The sequence below is a fragment of the Chelonia mydas genome, chromosome 5 (assembly GCF_015237465.2).
Source record: "Chelonia mydas isolate rCheMyd1 chromosome 5, rCheMyd1.pri.v2, whole genome shotgun sequence".
Lineage (NCBI taxonomy): Eukaryota > Metazoa > Chordata > Testudines > Cheloniidae > Chelonia > Chelonia mydas.
Window position 1 is genome coordinate 68,649,230 of NC_051245.2, and position 21,609 is coordinate 68,670,838.

Consider the following 21,609-nt stretch of genomic DNA (forward strand, 5'->3'; position numbering starts at 1 on the left):
GGCTGCTGCTGCAGGGCAGGCAAATTTCCCCACCCCTGCCTCTTCCCCCAGCTTACTGGATTCCTGCCCCTCCTTTCCCTCCCTGCCACCAATCAGCTGATGGCCCTTGCCAGCAAGAGGGAGAAGCAGAGCCGCAGGGCGCTTGCTGCTCCGGGGAGGAGGCGGAGAAGAGGTGGGGACGGGGCCTTGGGGAAGGGGGTGGAATCAGGGCATATCCCCTCCAGCCCCCTGCCATGAGCCGCTCTAGGCAGGGGGCTGGGAGCACCCCCACGACCCTAGCCCACACCCCCAGCCCTCTGCCCTGACCCCTAACCCCCCCCCACACTCCCCAGCCCCTGGCCCTGACCCCTGCACCTCCCCCCACAAACCCAGCCCTCTGCCCGGACCCCTGCACCCCCTCACACACCCCCAGCCCTCTGCCCTGACTCCAGCACCCCCTCCACATACCCAGCCCCCCCACACCCCATGCCCTGACCCCTGCACCCCCCACACACACCCAGCCCTCTGCCATGTCCCCTGCACCCCCCCATGACCCCAGCCCTGACTCCAGCACCCCCCACACATACCCAGCTCCCTCACCCCCGCCGTGACTCCTGCACCCTCCTCATACACCCCCAGCCCTCTGCCCTGACTCCTGCACCCCCCACACATACCCAGCCCCTGCACACCCCATGCCCTGACTCCTGCACCCTCCTCAGACACCCCCAGCTCCCTGCCCTGACTCCTGCACCCCACACACATACCCAGCCCTCTGCCCTGACTCCTGCACCTCCCACACATACCCAGCCCTCTGCCCTGACTCCTGCACCCCCCACACATACCCAGCCCTCTGCCCTGACTCCTGCACCTCCCACACATACCCAGCCCCCCACACCCCATGCCCTGACTCTTGCACCCCCCACATTCCCACCCCCACACTGAGCACCAAACAGGAGCTCCTGCACCCCCCCCCCACATTCCCACCTGCACCCATCGCACCAAATGGGAGCTGCCCAGGTAAGCACTCCACACCCCAAGCCCCCTCCCTCATTCTAGCTCCTGGCCAGACCCTACACCCCAACTCCCAGCCTGCTCCTTCACCCACAGCCCTGTGCTCAGTGCACTCCCACCCTCAGCTCAGTGCAGAGAGAGAGGAAGAGAATGGGTTAGAACCAGGAAGAAGGAAGGTACCCACTCTGTGTGGGCAGGGCCGGGATCCCAGACCGGCAGCAGGCTAAGCGGAGCCAGCAGCCGAGACCCTGACTGGCAGGAGCCGGCGGATGGAACCCCAGACTGGCAGCGGGCTGAGTGGCAGCGGGCTGAGCCGCTCAGCCCACTGCCGGTCTGGGGTCCCAGCCACCGGCCCCACTCAGCCCGCTGCCGGTCTGGGGTTCTGGCTGCTGGCCCCTTGCCAGCTGGGGTCCCGGCCGCAGGCCCCACTCAGCCCGCTGCCAGCCTAGGTGAACAGAACCCCAGGCTGGCAGCGGGCTGAGCAGGCCAGGGGTGTAAGATCAGCATTTTAATTTAATTTTAAATGAAGCTTCTTAAACATTTTGAAAACCTTGCTTACTTTACATACGACAATTGTTTAGTTATATAATATATAGACATAGAGAGAGAGACCTTCTAAAAAACATTAAAATGTATTACTGGCACGCGAAACCTTAAATTAGAGTGAATAAATGAAGACTTCTGAAAGGTTGCCAACACCTGATATAAATCCATCTATTTAATCTCGCAGCCAGTTCAGGACTCCTCCTTACACTGTGTTTAGTGTATTGTCTTCTGCAGTGGCTCCAAGATCCTCTGTTTAGACAGCCCTGTGCCTCTTGGGGATCTTGGGAGAACCACAGTATCTGGAGGAAAAGCTTCCATCTCAATCTGAGGAGTCATAACCTTGCAAACCCCACTCTCCCTCCTGCCCCATTCTACCTCCTGACAAACAGATCTGGAGGGAACCTCACACATTTTCCTCCTCTGTATTCTTGCCATTTTTTTTCTCCTGAGAAAGGGAAAAAATTGATCCACTGAGATGTAGTTAGGCTATAGAAGGGAAGTAGCGATGGCCTTGTCACTTGGAATATTTACAGCTGCAGAGGATAACTCTCTAGGGACCCCAGGCAAGACAGCTTCTAGCCCATGTAGCTAGAATACCAAAGAATCACAATGTTGAAAACTACACAACCATAAAATTACAAAAAGATACAGCATAAATAACTGCTGATCTACAGCAAATAATAGGCAAAATTGTCCCAGCTTCAGTCCAGGCAATCCCACCGGGCCAAGTTCTGCTCTCCATAATACTCAATGATCTATGTTTTTCTATCATTTTAGAGTATTCATGGATATTCAACCATCAGATTGCTCACCTTTATAAACCTGCATAATGCCTTGAATAAGTTGGACACTTGGCGCTAGATCTGTAAAAACCGTCCATTCCTTTGTAAAAGCATCAGTTGAACAGTGAGAGAAAGGGGAAACAAATTTAGGCCCAACTGCTTGCATGTCTGCGAGGTGAGAGGGTCCCAGAGCCTACGCTGCAGCCCAATTCTACATTGCAATTAAACAGCCCCACAGCCAATGGTGAGCTGGAGCCAGTTCGCACCGGTTCACTAGAACCGGTTGTTAAACTTAGAAGCCCTTTTAGAACCGGTTGTTCCGCGAGGGACAATCGATTCTAAAAGGGCTTCTAAATTTAACCAGCCAAAAGTGGCACCTTAGGTGTTGACTCCATGGGTGCTCCAGCCCTGGAGCACCCAAGGGGAAAATTTGGTGGGTGCAGAGCACCCACCGGCAGCTCCACGCCCCAACCCCAGCCCCAGCTCACCTCCGCTCTGCCTCCGCCTCCTCCCCTGAACGCGCCGCGCCGCCCTGCCCTGCTTCTCTGCCTCCCCAGGCTTCCCGCGAATCAGCTGTTCATGCAGGGAAGCTGGGGCAGGCTGAGAAGCAGGCCGCGGCTTCCTGCTCAGGCCCAGGGAGGCGGAGGTGAGTTGGGGCGGGGGAGCGCGAGGAGGGCCGCCCACGCAGGTAACCCGGGGGGGGTACACAGGGGAACCGCTCCCCGCCCCAGCTCACCTCCGCCTCCCTGGGCCTGAGCGGGAAGCCACCGCCTGCTTCTCAGCCCTCCCCGGCTTCCCACCGAACGGCTGATTCGTGGGAAGCCAGGGGGGAGGAGAAGCAGAGAGGGGCGGTGCATTCAGGGATGGAGGCGGAGCGGAGGTGAGGTGAGCTGTGGCCGGAGGTGAGGTGGGGAGCTTCCGGTAGGTGCTGTGTACCCACCAAATTTTCCCTGAGGGTGCTCCCGCCCCAGAGCACCCAGGGAGTCGGAGCCTAAGGCGCCACTTTTGATGTGATCAGTGAGGGAGCGGCTGCTCCCCCTGCTCCCCCCCAGCTATGCTCCCCCGCCCCTAGGAGCCAGAGGGACCTGCGGGATGCTTCCTGGGAACTGCCCCAGGTAAGCACCTCCGGGACTCCCCACCTCGCCCCCCGGTAGGTGCCTCTGGCTCTTAGAGGTGGGGTGGGCACCCACTACGGTGGCCCACCAGACCCTCCTGCCTGGTTCTGGGGGCAATCAGGGGACAGGGGAGGGCGATGGATGGGACAGGGGTCCTGGGGAGGGGGCATAAAGGAACGCGGAGGGGTTGGATGGGGCAGGAGTCCCAGGGGGCAGGGGTGGGGTGAGGTGAGGGAACCCGTTGTTAAGATTTTGGCAGCCCATCAATGCCCACAGCCAGAGCCCCACAATCCTGAGTCCGCTGGCAAAGGCCAGCCATGGGTTTTTAATTGCAGTGTAGACATACCTAATGTGCTGTCAAGCACACATAGTAAACAAACTCAAAATATTGAGAAAAATATTTTTTTCTTCAGTATCTTTCATTGATAGTAATCATTTAGGCCCTGATTCCGCAAATATTTATACACACATGTTAATTTTACTACCACGAGTAATCCCACTGATTTACAGTACTAAAGTTAAGCATGTGCATAAGTGTTTGCAGAATCAAGTCTTCAGGTGTTACTTATAATCAGAGTAGGTTAAAAAAATGCATTATTTTAGCTTGTGGTGTCCCTCTAATAAAGTGACAGGAATGAAAATATCTTGGCTTATTTATAGAAATTTTCTACAATATCATTTTGTTTCCCATTATGATTATTTATTATTCATTAAGTGTTGATAATAGGCCAAGTGTTGTACAAGATACGCGCTGAAGTGACTCCTGCAGAATTTACAGTCTACAGCTCTGAATACACAAACATTCAGTCATTTGCTTAACTTTACTACCTTGACTAGTCCCATTGAAATCATTGGAACTGCTCATGGTACTAAGCACAATCCTAAATGTTTGCCGGATCAGGACTTAAGGCTCTGCTCTTGCAAAAATTTACTTTACACACTGAGTAATCTCACTGAAATCAATGGACCACTTGCAGCACATAAAGCAGGTGTCGGCAAACTACAGCCTGCAAGCCGTTTTAAGCTGGCCCGCAAGCTCCCGCTGGAGAGTGGGGTCGACAGCCGCACCACGTGGCTCAGTCCCACTCCGACCGGGGCGCTGGGCTGGGGGCCGGACCATGCAGCTAGGCCCTGCTCCAGCGCTCCGTCCAGGGCTCTAGGTCAGGGGCCACACCACACGGCTCGGCCCCGCTCCAGCGCTCCGGCCGGGGCGCTGGGTCGGACGCCGCACCACGTGGCTCAGCCCTGCCGAGGCGCAGGGTTGGGGCTGCACCACGTGGCTTCCGGAAGCCGTGGCATGGCCCCGCTCTGGCACTCTAGCCGGGGGCTACTCCCCCTGGCTCCCAGAAGCTGTGGCATGATCCCGCTCCAACTCCAATGGCCCCCTCCTGCACTCCAATGGGAGTTGCAGGGGCAGAGCCTGCAGATGGGGCAGCGTGCAGAGACGCCTGGCCGTGCCTCCGTGTAGGAGTCATAGAGGGACATGCTGCTGCTTCCGGGAGCCGCTTGAGGTAAGTGCCGCTTGGAGCCTGCACCCCTGAGCCTCTCCTCAGGCCCCAGCCCCCTGCCCCAGCCCAGCCCCCTCCCGCTCTCCAGACCCCTCAATCCCAGCTTGGAGCACCCTCCTGCACCCCAAACCTCTTATCCCCAGCCCCACCCCAGAGCCCGTAACCCCAGAGGGAACCTCCACCCCTTCCCGCACCCTCAGTCCCAGCCCAGAGCACCCTGCTACATCCCAAACTCCTTGTCCCCACCCCCACCCCAAAGCCCGCACCCCCAACCAGAGCCCTCACCCTCTCCGACACCCCAACCCCAATTTTGTGAGCATTCATGGCCTGCCATACAATTTCTACTCCCCGATGTGGCCCTCGGGCCAAAAAGTTTGCTCACCTCTGACATAAAATTATACAAGTGGATAAAGAAAAGGGCTCACGAAAGCTTATGCTCAAATAAATCTGTTAGTCTCTAAGGTGCCACAAGTCCTCCTTTTCTTTTTGCGAATACAGACTAACACGGCTGCTACTCTGAAACAAGTGGATAAGTCTTTGTAGGATCAGGGTTTACCGCAAATACTTAAGCACGTGCATAGCTTTATGCTCATAATTCATGAAGAGTCAATCCCTTTGGCTTCAATGGGAGTACTCACATGTGCAAAGTGATGCAAATTCATGTTTACAGGATTGGGAGCTTAAGGAAGAAACAGAGGAGTAGTTTATTCTTACTGTCATTGGAAAAGGGATTGTTTGAGAGAGGGTGTGTGTGAGCTGGGAAAGCGATTGTTTGAGAGAGGGTGTGTGTGAGTTAGTCAAAGAGAGCCAGGAGTGATGGCAGGTTGTATTTATGCAGCTTTACAAGCAATGTGAAAAGACTGGGAAGTTGTCAGAAATAATATCAGTGATGTCTAGGGTTTCTTTATGGAGTCATTCCACATTCACTAACAAATATCTTTCCTTGAAAGCTGTGGTATAATTTGGCTTAGGGAGATGAAAATTAACCACAAAGGGAATTCACTTGTCTTTGTCACTCCATTTAACAGGTTCCTTAGCAGGATAATAGCCTTCTGGATGTATGCAAAATGGAGAGCAAGTAACACGGATACCTGAAGGGATTCGAAAAGTCAGCCTATTCGTGGCAGGGCCGGGAGAGGAAAGGAGATGGCAAGGCCAGGAGAGTATCCGAGGTGCACTGTGCGTTCCGGAGCAGGGGTGATGGGGAAGGGGGCTCGAGGCAATCCGTGAACCTCCGACGTTTTAGGGGCATTCTCGTGCCACCATCAGGGCACCCAGCGCCTGGCCTCAGCGCCTGCTCCCGCCTCCCGCTTACCTGAGGGTGACGGGAGTGGAGGCAGGAGCGTCCCTCAGCACCGCGCCAGGCCGACTCGCCTCCCAGGCCCCCGGCCGCTGCTCGGGCGCCGCCGCCGGGGCGGTTGCTAAGGACGCGGTCGGGCTGGCTCCCAGCCCATTGTGACGGGGGGAGGAGGCGCTTCCGGCCGGACGCAGCAACCAGCCCGGCGGCTGCAAACGGGAGCTGGAGGCCGGCTGGCCAGTGGAGATTGAAACTCCCTGCGCGCGCTCCCCTTGTGCGGGGCGGGGGGGACCGTGCAGCCCCGGGGCAGGAAGAAGGGCCTGGCTCAGCAGGGGAGCAGGCAGGCAGAAAGCTCCGAGAGACAGGCGGGGGCTGGGATTGCACCTGGCCAGCGGTTAGAGACTGTAGGAGGGGACAGGCAGGGGGCACCCGGGTGAGGTGGCGGGGGGGGGGAGATTGTCTACGGGCCAAGGTTCCTCTCCTTCATAGGATCATAGAATATCAGGGTTGGAAGGGACCTCAGGAGGTCATCTAGTCCAACCCCCTGCTCAAAGCAGGGCTAATCCCCAATTTTTGCCCCAGATCCCTAAATGGCCCCCTCAGGATTGAACTCACAACCCTGGGTTTAGCAGGCCAATGCTCAAACCACTGAGCTATCCCTCGCACACATTCTTCTCTCCTCTGCTGGGTTCAGAGTTGGCCCCCCCCACACCACACGTTTGGGGGCTCAATCCAGTTTTCCCACCTCCCCCGACATGTCAGCGGGTTCTGAAGTTGCTCGCCCCCCCGCCCCAGAGCCACACCAGCTTGGCAGGCTCTTTCCCCCTTTCAGCTGCACTTTGGCACACTCCTGTTGGAGGGAATGCAGCCCTCATTCCGCCTAGACCTGCTGTCATGTCTCCTTATTAATCGTTGTTGTTACAAATTGCAGAAATCGGGCAGACTGAGGCATGAGACGGAAACGATTGAAAATGGGTGTGCTTCAGAAATGAATCCCATGTTATTTTAAGATTCATTTTCCAAAAGTTTTCCTGTGACATGTGTGTCAGGCCTTTGTCACTGACAAAGAGGTCTTAACAAATTGGGTGGTGACCTTTCACTTTGTCTGCAGCCTCCTTACCTTCACATGGTCAAGGAAATGCTCATCTAAATTCTTCTGTCCATCATGTGGTTGCATGGAAATGTTTAAAAAAAATATTTTCATGGGGGTACCCCCAGCCATTCCATTATTTTGTCACCAGCATGTTTTTTTGTTTTGTTTTTTCTCAGTGGTTGTTTTTTTCCTGCCTACTCCCTATATGTGACTAATCCGGTAACAAAAAGCCAGCAATAATATATCTTTGTTCAGTTTTATTGATATGAACAGATAATACTAGACTGTAAGCACCTTCATCATCACATCACATTGCACATTTTCAGCTTCGATGACATTTTGGGTCAAGCCTATTACAAATTTACCACACTGCCTAGAGGACACAACCATCATTAATAACTCTGAAAGTGCAAGATACCCATGTAATATCATGAGCGGTGTATTACATTACCAATCCCATTTGCCCATTGTCACTGATATTTAGCCTTTTGCCCTTCTCTTCCAACTAAAAACTACCTCCTAAATATCTGAGAGTGAGTGATCAAACAAGTTTAGTAGTTAAGGTTGGCACAGACTGTTTCTGACTGGTTCTAGCTTGTCCCCAACATATGCCAGCTAAAGCCAAGAAAGCATTTTTTCATATGGGCAGACATGAAAATCATATTTGAATTTTAGCGTTATATTGGGATTGAAATCAAGTCTATACTAATCGGTGTGAATCTGAAGTATTTTATAATTTATACCGTGTGCAGATGTGGTTGCCGCATCTCAAAAAAGATATATTGGAATTGGAAAAGGTACAGAAAAGGGCAACAAAAATGATTAGGGGCATGGAACAGCTTCCATAGGAGAGATTAATAAGGCTGGGACTTTTCAGCTTGGAAAAGAGACAACTAAGGGCAAAGGGGGATATGATAGAGGTCTATAAAATCATGACTGGTATGTAGAAAGTAAATACGGAAGCGTTACTTCATCTCATAACACTAGAAGTAGGGGTCGCCAAATGAAATTAACAAGCAGCAGGTTTAAAACAAACAAAAGGAAGTATTGCTTACACAATGCACAGTCAGCCTCTGGAACTCTTTGCCAGAGGATGTTGTGAAGGCGAAGACTATAACAGGGTTCAAAAAAGAACTAGATAAATTCATGGACGATAGGGTCATCAGTGGCTATTAGCCACGATGGGCAGGAATGGTGTCCCTAGCTTCTGTTTGCCAGAAGCTGAGAATGGGCGATAGGATGTCATAGGTGCCGACTTCCCCTCTGCCTGGTGGGTGCTTGACCCCCTGCCCACCCTTGGCTCTGCCCGTCCCGCCTCTTCCCACCCCTGCACTGGCCTTGCTCCACCACCATTCCACCCCTTCCCCAAAGTCCCTGCCCCACCCTGCCTTTTCCCACCCCAGCCCGCCCCTTCCTGCCCCCATTCCACCCCCTTCCCCCAAGTCCCCACCTCTGCCCTGCCTCTTCTCCACCTCCTCCCCTGAGCACGCTGCTTCCTCGCTCCTCTCCCTCCCTCCCGGAAAGTCCTAAACACTGCCAAACAGCTGTTAGGCAGCGGGGCATGCGGGAAGTGCTGGGAGGGAGGAGGAGGAGCGGGAACGGAGCACACTCAGGTGGTGGGCAGGAGATGAAGAGGGGGGAGCTTGGTTACCGGTGGGTGCAGAGCACCCACTAATATTTCCCTGTAGGCATTCCAGCCCCAGAGCATGCACAGAATTGGTGCCTATGGGATGGATCACTTTATGATTACCTGTACTGTCCATTCCCTCTGAAGCACCTGGCATTGGCCACTCTCAGAAGATAAGCTACTAGGCTAAATGGACCTTTGATCTGACCTTTGGCTGGTCTTATGTGAAGCTTTCTGTAGGGTGACCAAATAGCAAGTATGAAAAATTGGGACAGGAGGTAGCTATATAAGAAAAAGCCCCCAATATCTCAGTGGTAGCTGATGACAGAACAAGGAGTAATGGTCTCAAGTTGCAGTGGGGGAGGTTTAGGTTGGATATTAGGAAAAACTTTTTCACTAGGAGGGTGGTGAAACGCTGGAATTCGTTACCTAGGGAGGTGGTGGAATCTCCTTCCTTAGATATTTTTAAGGTCAGGCTTGACAAAGCCCTGGTTGGGATGATTTAGTTGGGGATTGGTCCTGCTTTGAGCAGGGGGTTGGACTAGATGACCTCCTGAGATCCCTTCCAACCCTGATAGTCTATGATACTATGATCAGGACTGTCCCTATAAAAACCAGAACACCTGGTTACCCTGTCTGCAATAGGGTAGAGAGGCTCATTAGGCTTTGTCTATGTCTGGGATTGAGCCAGCAATGATCAGCTACAGGGCAACAACCCGCAACGGGGGAAAAGGAAGCTGGAATTTAAACCTGCTGGAAAAGAGGGGGAGCACAACCGGTGCAAATCTACCTTTGCCCGTCTACACTGGTGGCTGGGTTGGCGCTGACTCCCAAGCACGCCCAAGGCCTCTACTGCCTTGCCCGGCCCCTGAGAGGGGCAGAGAGACTGTGACACCGCCCCCGACACAGCCAAGAGAACTGGCAGACACCCACCACCCACCCAGGGAGAGTGACACTGCCACATACACCCCCGCCCCGCCGAGACCAGCAGGACACCAGAGCGTCGGTCGGCCGGGTGGGGGATGCCTATTGGCCTATCAGAGCGCAGCACCCGGCTCCATGGTCATGTGACTCTCAGGGGCCGCTGCCTGGCTTCAGGGCGTCGGATTCCGGTTCCGACCCGGAAGTAGATGCTGAGCGGCGCCAGCAGCGGGTTCCTGTATCGTTGTTGTTCGCAGGAGTTTGCCGGCGACCGCGCCCCCGTCGCGCCCCCCGATGCAGCCGCGGCGCCCCGAGGGCTTCGATGGGTTGGGCTACAGGGTGGGCGGCCGGGAGGAGCCGGGCCCCGGGGCCAAGCCCTACAGCTCCGCCTCGGACCTGAGCCACTGGGTCTCCAGCCCCCCCGACATCCCGGGCAGCCGCAACCTGCACTGGGGGGAGAGGACCCCGCAGTACGGGGCCGGCCCGGCCGGGACCCCCCTCGGGGGAGTTGGTCTCAACGACGAACCGTACCCCGCGGGCGCCGGCTCCAGCTCCGGTAAGGGGACCCCAGCTGGCCGGGGCGGGGTGAGACGGCGGAGCTGGGCTTGGGAGCTGATGAGATGGTGGGGCGGCCCTGGCGGAGGGCGGCGGGAGAGGGGCCGGAGCTGGACTCAAGTCGGGGGCAGCGCAGGGCGAGGGGGCATAGGAGCAACAGAGGTAGAGATGGATCTTTATTAGGGTGTCTCCCTGATTCTTTTTGTGTGTGTTCTGGTTTATCAACAGTCCCAAGTAAAGGAAGATAGATACAAAATAATCCATCTGTCCCTTGTCCTAGGAGGCAGGGGATTCCCCACATCCCAGCTCCTGTTATAATGTTACAGGATCAACAGTCAAAGGTATCTGTGTCAGATAGTATAAATGAGTCCCTGCCCCCAAAGAGCTTATGGTCTAACCCATGGGTTCTCAAACTTCATTGCACCATGACCCCCTTGTGACAACAAAAATTTCTACACGACCGGGGGGAGAGGGGACACCAAAGCCTGAGCCCCACTGCTCAGGGAGGGGTCAAAGCTGAAGCCCAAGGCCTTCAGTCCTAGGCAGGGGGCCTGTAACCTGAGCCCCGTCGCCCAGGGCTGAAACCCTCCGGCTTTGGCTTTGGCCCTGGGCCACAGCAAGTCTAAGCCAGTCCTGGTGATGCCAGGCCCACTTTGGGGTCACAACCCCCAGTTTGAGAACCACTGGTCTAATCTCACATGGAGCACACCAGCTGGGAGATAAGAGGGAAGGCAGATGAGACAAGGGTTAGAGAAATACGATTGCATGCCTACGCAGTGCAGGTGTTTGGATGGCTGCATTAAATAACTACATTGGACTGGTGAATTAACTCAGTAAATAGTGACACAGCAGAAATAAGTTTTGAGGCTCAATTCAGAATAGAAAAGGATTGTGGCTTTACAAACACCAAGGGTTTGTCGCCACTTGCGCTGCTCTAGTGCTTAGTGAAGATAATACGTACACTTGGCAGGAGAGGTTCTCTCATCAGTGTAGGTACTCCACCTCCCCAAGAGGCGGTAGCTATGTCAACCGGAGAAACTATCCCATGGACATAGCACTATCTACACCAGGGGTTAGGTTGGTAAAACTACATCATTCAGAGGTGTGGATTTTCCACACCCTGGAGTGATGTAGTTATACTGACATAAGTTGGTAGTGTAGACCAAGCCTAAAGGTATGTCTTCACTACCCGCCGGATCGGCAGGCAGTGATCGATCAAGCGGGGACGATATATCGTGTCTAGTCTAGACGCAATAAATTGACCTCCGAGCGCTCTCCCGTTGACTCCTGTACTCCAGCGCCACGAGAGGGGCAGGCAGAGTCGACGGGAGAACTTAGAACGATTTTTCCTCTTCCACCCCCACCCCCCACCCCCACCCCCAAGTAGACCAGGGCTAAGAATGCCAAGCAAATTGAGAAGCATGTCAACTTCCCTCTTATTCTGGAACTCTTCTGCCTCCCCTCCTCCATTTACTTTAGAATCTAATTCAAAACTTTTCTTCTTGTTTTTTATAAGCCTCCTTGGCTATGCTAGACTACCTAATGAACCCACTCTTTTCTTCAGTTACCTAGTATTAGCTACCTGTCTGGCATCCTACTTGGTCTAACCACAATTAGTGTTTGTTTTTTACACTTGAGTTCCCTGCTCTTGAAATCAACTTTGCTCAATTGTGCCATCTCATTGAATCACTTATTTTCACATCTCATCTGAAAGTTTTTTTCAAGCTTTTTCAGCTCATTTTTTTTCTGTTCACATTGCATATAATCAGATTATGTAAATATTTTTTGTTTATTTTCTGCTTATTCCCTCTTATTCTAAAACTCTTACTGAATGTCTGAAGTATTTTGTAACATCAGACATGCTTCATAAAGTAGTTGATCTTCTGCTCATGATACCACAGTGATAGGTACTATATACAGTAAATGCCTAGACAAAGTGTCCTCTTTTAGGAGATGTTACATATCTTAAACCCAGTTTTGCCTCAAATCTATACAAACTAGTTGTTCACTCTTGTATTTTGACTTCAAAACTTGAACATAAGATAAAAGAAAACTTTGTTTATTAAAAAAAAAACAGACTTTGAGTTGACCTGAAGATAAGAAAGCAAAATGGATTTGTGCATTTTTTGGTTTGATGTATAAAGAAGATCTGAAAAGTTTTTGTTTTCTTTTATCTCACTTTCCCTATTTTCCTGGATCTCTCTTCTGTGGTACCCCTGAATGTGGTTTGGGAGCTTGAAGAGATGGTGGTGTTGAATCTTTAACAAAGGAAGTTTTTTTCTGATTGTATATTTAAGTTAAATAGGTATTATTTATACAGTGCCCAAAAGTATGTGCTAAGCATATAATAGACACACAAAGTACATTGTTAGTAAAAGTGCTGGTTGTACACTCCATGTGCCTTTTATAATGCAATACATTTATACATGCAAATTCAGCCATCCATATAACTAGTAGCATCAAAATTAACATAAATACCCCACCTTCTGTAAGTACAATAAAAAATCTGAGACAATAGATGGGTTTTGCAACAGTTTATAAAGAGCATGAAACAATCTTCAGTCAGTTAATAAGATTTCATTTTCCTGGTGTTTCACGCCAACATAGTAGTTTTCTTGCTGCAAAATTCAAGAGTCAAGGCATAAACTTTTTAAAACAAAAATACACAAACTTTCAGGATTTCTTTGTCCCCTTTTTACTTCTTTATGATGCACAAACACAAATTTCTCATTTATAGGTCACCTTTAAATGTACGTCCTCTTGTTTTGTCAGTCTTTTTCTATTGAAGGAGATGAGAGTTATGACAATATGATGTAGGCACCTATTCCAATGGTTCCTTAGCAGTGTTGGCAAAAGGGAACAGAAGTCATTGCAATTGGATTATCATTTTCTGTCTTCCTGAAATGGAAATGATGTGTCTAAAATATGAAAAGGAATGTTGTGAACAGCAAATTGTTGAAATGCAAGATAATAATCCTAACTCTTTTACTTCTTTTTGTTTCCATATTTTTATTGAAAGGACATTGTCAAGTAGTTCATGCACTCTTAGTTTGTGTATTACAAAGTCATAAAAGCTTAATATTAATGGAAATTAGTGTTTCAAATTTCAATTAAAATAGTTGTTTGAATTGAATGATATTCAACCTGAACTGTCTTCAATTTCATCTCATTACTTCTAGTTGTTCTATGCATTTCTAAACAATTATTTTGTAATACCAGTATGTGTATTAAAATATTTGTGTAGATTTATATTTTTAAGTCCCCCACTTTGCCATTTTATAGCTAAGTGACTCGTAGGTCTCAATTCTGCAGTTCATTGTGTACCTGTAGACTGCTGTGCCCACACAGAACTCTATTGAAGTCAATGGGGTTCTTCCTCAGAGCAGCAATTTACAGGGTCAGGCCTTAATCTGTCCTTCAATGTATGATCTTTTTTTCTTTTCTTTTTTTTTTTTTTCTTCCCCTCCCTGAATTATTTCTGGTTTGCAAATATCTTTCTGGTAATATGGTGCCTAAAACTGAGCACTGAATTCCTGATGCAGTTGTAGCAAAGCTCTTTATCAAGCGACTGTCATTTCCTGATGCATCTTGGCATAAGCAGTTAAAAATTGCATTGACCGTTGTTTGCTTCTGTGTCTCCTGCTTGTGCAGTGCTTAACACATGATGCATGCTACTGGAAATGTCATCATTTCAGTAATGATGCAGCTTATGCTAATGGTTCTATTACCCTCCAAAGGTTTGGATTTTTTCTTCAAATGTTCCATTGTTTTAATAGGGGTAAAAGTTAGACTTATGAGACAGCAGAATCACTCTTTGCCTTATTTCCTACTACTGCTTTTCTCCAATCTTTTGGTACCTCTCACTTTTTTTTAATAAGACTTTTTGAAAAATAATTCAGTGACGTGTGGGATGAGGAGAGTGTGAATGTGCTACTGCTGGAGGAGAAGCATAGCATCTGTCTTCTGTGCCTTCTGAGGGGGCCTGTTGAAACATGGTTGTTTATGAGAGAAGGTTCAGTGCCTTGGACTCTCAGACACAAAGTTGGGGAGAGCTGTTTCTGCTCTATGGGCAGTATGTGCAAGTTCATTCCCTGGAGTCTCCTAAGGATCCAAGAGTGCTCTCAGGAAACATTCATGTCACCTGGCAAGCTAAGGACTCCAATCTCTCCATAGAGGATTGGGGTGGAAAGCTCTTGGCTCAGATACTGTTGGGAGGAGCCCTGACCTATTTATCTTGATAGAGCTACTGGCAGAGCCACTGAAGCAAAGAATAAGTATCTGTATGGCAAAGAGCAAAAGTTCTTATCTCTGCCTTGTAAGTTGTAGGGGCAGAGAGAAAATGCTTACTGCAATGGGTAAGAAATCTTTTTGTGTTCTGACTTGAGGGCAATTGGCAGCTCGGAATCATGGCACACAACAGGCAGAGGAATCTGACTCTTGTTTGGAAGACTGTCCGTAGGGGAAGACTAATGGTTGGTTAACATTATGACAGTATCTACAGGTGGAAAGAGATTAGTGAATTGAGGTCAGGATTTTCAAATCTATATGCCTAAAGGTAGGCTTCTAAATCCATATCTAAGCTCCTGTATAAAAGTGCCTAATTTTCAACAGTGTTGAGTGTCTGCAAGTTGACTTCATTCAGAGCTGTAGGCACTCAGCACCTTTGAAACCCAGGCTACTTTTTATCTAGGAACTTAAATATAGATTTAGAAGCCTAACTTTAGGCATCCAGGTTTGAAAATTGGGGCTGAACAAAACTTAATCCCCACTGGGCTTTTGGCAAAACTCATGAAGTCTTCTTGGATTGGATGCATCATTGAAACATCTGTGGTTACTAACTCAAACATTTTGCACTCAGCTTCATCAAAAAAAAAAGTCCTATGATTTGATCTCTTTGGGGGTTATTTTATAAAACAAATTTGAAGGTTTTTAGACCAAGCTTTCGGAAATACAGCTAGGCATGTTGTATTCTTGAAATAACCCTTTAACTTTTCAAATGCTGTTTCATAAACTCCTCATCTAACCTGAAACTTTCCATATAAATTCTTTGCTGGCTATGGAGCACATGTACAAAAGTTCAGATGGAAAAGATTTTCAGTTTTGAGAAACTGAGGATCAAAATCAGGCTTATAATGAAAACCAAATAAACCTTAGGACTGGAAGTAGTCACCCCATAGTTGTAAGTCTTAATTGGGAAACTATTAATCAAAACAATCTAAGCAGCTTGCTATTCCATGGAATCATTGCAATCAAATAGATCTGTATTTTGGGTTACCAGATAAATATTTGAAATTCTGGGCAAGTGTGTTGAATTTTTTCAATCTCCCCTCTTTCTGAAGAAGTTAATAGTACTATTAAATGCACAAAAAAAATGTACAACATTTGTGTGTCCTGCTATCGTAAGGTTTAAAGTGAATTTAGTGTTAGGAAAAAGTTCCCATTTGACAGTACTAGACACAAAGCCTTAGCAGACCAAGGGCAAGTCTACACTGTGGGGCTCAGTTGCCCTAAGTTAAGCAACTCCAGCTATGTGAATAACATAGCTGGAGTCAATGTAGCTTAGGTCGACCTTTTGTGGTGTCTACATCATGCTGGGTTGACGGGAGAAACTCTCCCATCGATTTACCTTATGTTTCTTGTTCCGGTGGAGTACTGGAGTCACCCGGAGAGCGATTGACAGTCAATTTAGCGGGACTTCACTAGACCCACTAAATCAACCCCGCGGTGGAGGGGACTTCTAGAAGTAAAAGGGTCACTCTCTGTGACTTTTTGTAACACCAGTTCTTGTGGTGGCATTATGGTACTGACATTTATTCATTAAGAACTGGACTGAGACCATATTCATGTCACACATGCCATTGAACAGCTGTTAGGTAGTGGGTTTTGGTCATTATTGATTTGGGTCCATTTGTTTTCCCAGATGTCAGTCAAATTGTTCCCAGGTCCATTAGCCATGCAGTCTCCCTTTTCCTCATATAGATAGTTTAAGGCAAATAAGTTACTTGTATTTGAGCTCCAGCAAATTATTATAAACCAAGCACTTCAGATGCAAGTAATCTTTGGTAGACAATTACGTTTTACTTTTGCTGAGTTGGCAAAACTATCCCGAAAGTAGTATACTTTGTACACTGTGGTGCAGTGCTCAGAATTTGTTAAAATGAGCAAGCTATACAATTGGTTGCTCTGGTACTCTGTATTACAGCTTGTTTCTTTCCTCACCGTTCTGCAGTAAATATCAGTGCTACATAATCTTCTATTGTGTTTCTTTCAGAACAGTTGAATAGATTTGCAGGCTTTGGCATTGGCCTTGCCAGGTAAGAATTTTGTTCTGTGTAAAACATATTTTTCACTGATAATTATGGCTTTTACATTTTGTAGTCTGTCATGCTCCCTGAGTTCAAATTACAATATGCATTTAATTAACTAGGTTTAAAAATCTAGCACAAAGTTAATTGTTTTCTCTTACCTTCTTTCTCAAGCTAAGGTACTGCAGCTCTTTCAGTTACTACAGTGATGGGTTTGATACAAAACTATATAGGGTAGGAATTTTGAAAACCTTGGAGCATATAAGTTGCTACAGTATGTTTTGCATAAAGCACACATCAATAAAAAATACTTTTATATGTTTGGACTTTAGAGAGCAATAGTGTTAGAGTGAGTGGAACTAGCTGGAATTGCATTGGCACAGTGTTCTTGAATTTTAAACCTCAGAAACAGTACTTAAAATATTGATTAGATAATGGCAGAAGAATAATATACTGTAAACTAGGTAGTGTGTGCTGTATTTCTTAAGTTTTGACTGACTCTGTATAAAGGATGATTTACAAGAATGAGTGCACATGGATCCATTAGGTTTAGTGGGGATGTCTTTATTGCTGTTGGCACTGAATGAAACCAGTCAAGAAATGAACATTATAGTGATTATCTTTTTTCAGCAGTCTTCTCTCCAGCTCATAGCCTCTGGCTCTTATCTTCAAATACACCTCTACCCTGATATAACGCGGTCCTCGGGAGCCAAAAAATCTTACCATGTTATATGTGAAACCGCGTTCTATCGAACTTGCTTTGGCCCCCCTGCTCCTTTGGCCCCTGACCGCCCCCTCCAGAGACCCCCCTATCCATGATCACCCCCAGGACCCCACTCTCTACCCAACCTCCCTGTCCCCTGACTGCCCTGATCCCTATCCACACCCCTGCCCCCTAAAAGGCACTCACCGGCAGCGGCGGGAAGCAGAGCACCGTGGCCCCAGCCCGCTTCACTCCACCAGCTCCCAGCCATGGCGCTTCGCTTCCTGCCGCCGGTGAGTGTGGGGAGGTTGGGGAAAGGACGCCCCCCCACACTCACTGGCGTCAGGAAGCAGAGCGCTGTGGCTGGGAGCTGGCGGAGTGGAGCAGGCTGGACTGAGCTGCTCCACTTCTGCAGCTGCTGGTGAGTGCGGTGAGGTTGGGAAAAGGACGCTCCCAGCACTCACCTGCGGTGGGAAGCGGAGTGCCGCGGCTGAGAGCTGGCGGAGTGGAGTGGGCTGGGGCCGGACTGCTCTGCTTCTGCCACCACCGGTGAGTGCGGGGTGGGGGGGAGTCCCTTCCCCCAAGCCCCCTCCCCCGAGTGACACAACTGGTGCAGGGGCAAGGGAAACGGAGCAGGCTGCTCCCAGCCCCCTGCTAATCACCCAGGCCCCCAAAAGTGCTCCCCCACAGCTCCTGCCTCCCAGACCGGGGGCTGGGGGGCTGCTTTACCATGTTGTATGCGAACCCGTATTATATCAGGTTGCGTTATATCTGGGTAGAGGTGTAAAATGGCAAAGGATGCTTGCAGCTATTGGCATGGATCCCATGGACTGCACAGATTTTCATATTGACCAAAGTTGGGCCCCAGTGAGTTAGACCTATATTTCTTAAGGCTATCAAATAGTATGGTAATGAGCAAAGTATGAAAACGTAGCTATACTTCTGCTGCTGTCTGTTTTCAATGCAAGGAACCCCTGAAGAACATCAGCATGCCTGTGCTGTTTGGCAACTTGGGATCCTGTTCAAACAAACCAAAAGGCTGAGTCTTGCTCCGTTTAAAATTCTGTGCTGCATAGATAAGCTAGAGAGAGAAATAGCCCAAGTGATATGTACCTGGAGACCGACTAGTTATAAAGATGTAATTTCCCACTCATCTATAGTTTGGAGAAATACCTTCAAATTTTATTGTGGGGTAATCAGAGCAAGGAATCTAGAGGAGATGATTCTAGCATCAAGACAGTGTTGACTCCTGGGTAGGAGGGAGAGGTGTCGCTGAGAATCTGCAGTTAAATATGGAGAGACTTCTGAGAATTCTGAAATTGTTCTGTGAAGAGTGCTTGTGCATTTGTCACTCAAATGAATATTTTCAGGTAGTATTAATCTTTCCTAAGCAGGCGCAAATGTCACCAAGCACAGTGTTAAAGCATGCTAGAGCAGTAATATTGGGGTGGAAAAACTATCCAAAGCTGCTATCTTTATGTATGGAATTATATATTTTTTTTTTTGTTGAGAAAATGGTGGACCTTAATATACTGATTAATTCTGTTCTCAGAACACATATTGCGATATCTGTCCAAGTCCATGTCAAATACAATAGATTTTTCAAGGTGCCTGGTGAATGAAGTTTTTGGGTCAACTATTGAACCCCTTCATACGTATCAACCTCTGTTGATATACTGTAGGGACCTAATAGACTTATAGAACAAGGTCCTCTTTCTTTGAGGGGCTCTGTGGTGTACAGGAATGACTGTAAAACTGGGAGTTGGGAGCTTTTAATTTTGGTTCTGCCACTGACCAGCTCTGCGGTCATGGGTGACTCACTTTGTGCCTCTGCGTATTTCCTCATATTCACAGCAGGAGGGTGTGAGCATTAATTTTTGTACATATGTAGCCCTACGGAGTGGGTGATCAGTTTCTGAGCGTCTGACTTTTTGGCCTGTTGGAAAGTGTGTGGTTCACTCTCCGAAAATAACTGCTGGCAGGACATGGACTAACATTGAGACGTATTTTTGTGTATTCCCCAAATATTGTAAACCTAATATTAATTTGCTGCTAAAGAAGAATATCCATTATTAATAGGTTTCAGTTTATTTTCCGTACTTTTAAATACATTCCTCTTTTAAAGTCTATTTACAGAAAATGTGTTGGCACATCCTTGCATTGTTCTACGTCGCCAGTGTCAGGTACATCTTTTTAAATTCTGCAATTGAACTTAATCTAGTTTCAGACTTTCTACATATTCTGATTGTAGAGTTATAAGGAAGCCTAAGACTTCTAAGTAGACACTGTCAGGTAAAAAGTTTAAAAACAAATTTCCTTATGTTACTTTTAGAACTTAAATTAAAATGTTAATCTAATTTACTTTCACTTTTCATGCTGTCTTTTTAGTTTGGATAATAAACATAAAACAAAGAAAAATAGTGTCTAAGTGGTTACTAATTAAATTACTGTCGGGTTCTCATGCACTAGTAGAATGTTTTGGTGTTTTTAAAAATGACTTTCCATTGGACTTTAATGAAAAAAAAAAGGAAATTTTTTTTTAGATTTTTTTTTTTTTTTAAAGCTTAAACCTAAATTTGCAAGTGAATTTTGATCTATGTCCTTTTAAGTGGCAGTGAAGATTTAAATAAGTATTATTAATGTTTGAGTGACGAAGAATGTTCAAGTTGCCTCAGAAAACAGTTCTTGTTTTGGATGATCTTGCAGTCTAAATTGTAACATTTAAGTGAATATTCATCACCTAAGTGTTTTAACAACAATTGTTATATTCCAGCATTTTATTTTATAACATGCATGTATATTTTAACAGGTTAATTATCATGCCAGGAATTATCATCTCACTCCATTTACTATTGTCAATATTATGTACAGCATCAATAAGACCCAGGTCAGTATTTTGAGCCCTCAATAGTTATACATAAAACAAAATTATGTAGATACAGTTGTGGTATATATATTTATAGAAACAGAAGTGTTCTTCATATCTAAATATTTTTAGAAGCTAGCTGAGCATTACAAAAATATTTTTCTAAGTTTTATTTTTAGTAATTACTAAAAAGAGTTCAATAAAGAACTTCACTTTCTCTAGTACTTTATTTCACTGTGCTTAATATTTACTGGAAAAAAGTGCGCGTGTGTGTATATACACATATACACACACACACACTCACACAAACACTTCTGCTTTTATATATATGTACAAAAAGAAAAGAACATGTCACTGAGGCCAAAAATTCAGCAGGATTCCAAAAAGTATTAGATATTTATGTGGATAAAAAGAATATTTAAAATTAAATAGTGACTTTTTAAATTTTGGAAGACTACTGTACTCTGAATCCCACTATAAAATTCAACATAAATATCCATGTTATTACAATAGAAGGATGATTTTGTGTCTAAAGTCCAAGACTAGTTAAAAGATGAGAATGTATTTCTGGGTTTGCAGAGGACAGGCTGGGTGATTTGGGATAAATCACTTAGCCTTTCTGTACCTCATTTTGCCCAGCGGAAATATGGAGATTAAGCCTCTCAGCAATAGTTTTGGTATACATTATGTATTAATGCTTGTAAAGCTCCTTCAGGTTATCTGATAAAAAGTGTTATTGGTATGAAAAGTATTTAGAGATGATCATTGTTCGGATCAGGGTCTGAATTCCATTAATTTGGAAACATTCAGATCCAATGTTCAATTTGGGTCCCTTTCTAGTATGTTTCTACAATTTTATTAAAAGTGTGAAATGTATTATCACCAATTTTCATATTACTGAATCTGACTGGAAATTTAAATTACAGGGTCCAAAAGCTCTTTGGAAAGGAATGGGGAGCACCTTCATAGTTCAGGGCATAACCTTGGGAACAGAAGGCATCATCAGCGAATTTACACCCTTGCCAAGGTATCACACTTTCATTTTTTGGTGATATTTAGCAAGTTGAACATTAACATTTGTTACTGAATACCATGTAAGGTATTAAAAATACGGAGTTGTTTAAAAGTTTGATTCTGTTATGTTCGCTAGATATTCCCTAGGTGGTTTCAGTCAATGGATTGATTTAAATCACCAACTGTGATTAATCACACTGTTAAACAATAGAATACTAATTGAAATTTATTAAATATTTGTGGATATTTTTCTACATTTTCAAGTATATTGATTTCTTTTACAGCAA

The 21,609-nt window shown here is 47.0% G+C and overlaps 2 protein-coding genes across 3 annotated transcripts in view; one reads left to right on the forward strand and one right to left on the reverse strand.

Moving 5' to 3' along the window:
• TMEM232 (transmembrane protein 232) overlaps positions 1–6,493 on the reverse strand; it is a 136,802-nt gene extending 130,309 nt beyond the window's left edge. Inside the window, exon 1 of the mRNA XM_027817834.3 lies at positions 6,257–6,493. The gene's annotated coding sequence lies outside the window, so the exon portion shown is untranslated. The remainder of the gene's footprint in view (positions 1–6,256) is intronic.
• Positions 6,494–9,884: 3,391 nt separating this feature from the next.
• Positions 9,885–21,609, forward strand: part of SLC25A46 (solute carrier family 25 member 46) — a 37,042-nt gene continuing 25,317 nt past the window's right edge. The window contains exons 1-5 of one of the 2 annotated variants that reach the window (XM_007055421.4): positions 9,885–10,435; positions 16,706–16,748; positions 19,568–19,625; positions 20,252–20,329; positions 21,235–21,335. In XM_007055421.4, coding sequence (XP_007055483.2) covers positions 10,174–10,435; positions 16,706–16,748; positions 19,568–19,625; positions 20,252–20,329; positions 21,235–21,335 — 542 coding nt within the window. In that variant the 5' untranslated portion in view covers positions 9,885–10,173. The remainder of the gene's footprint in view (positions 10,436–16,705; positions 16,749–19,567; positions 19,626–20,251; positions 20,330–21,234; positions 21,336–21,609) is intronic. The other variant, XR_006290890.1, reaches the window with a different exon arrangement.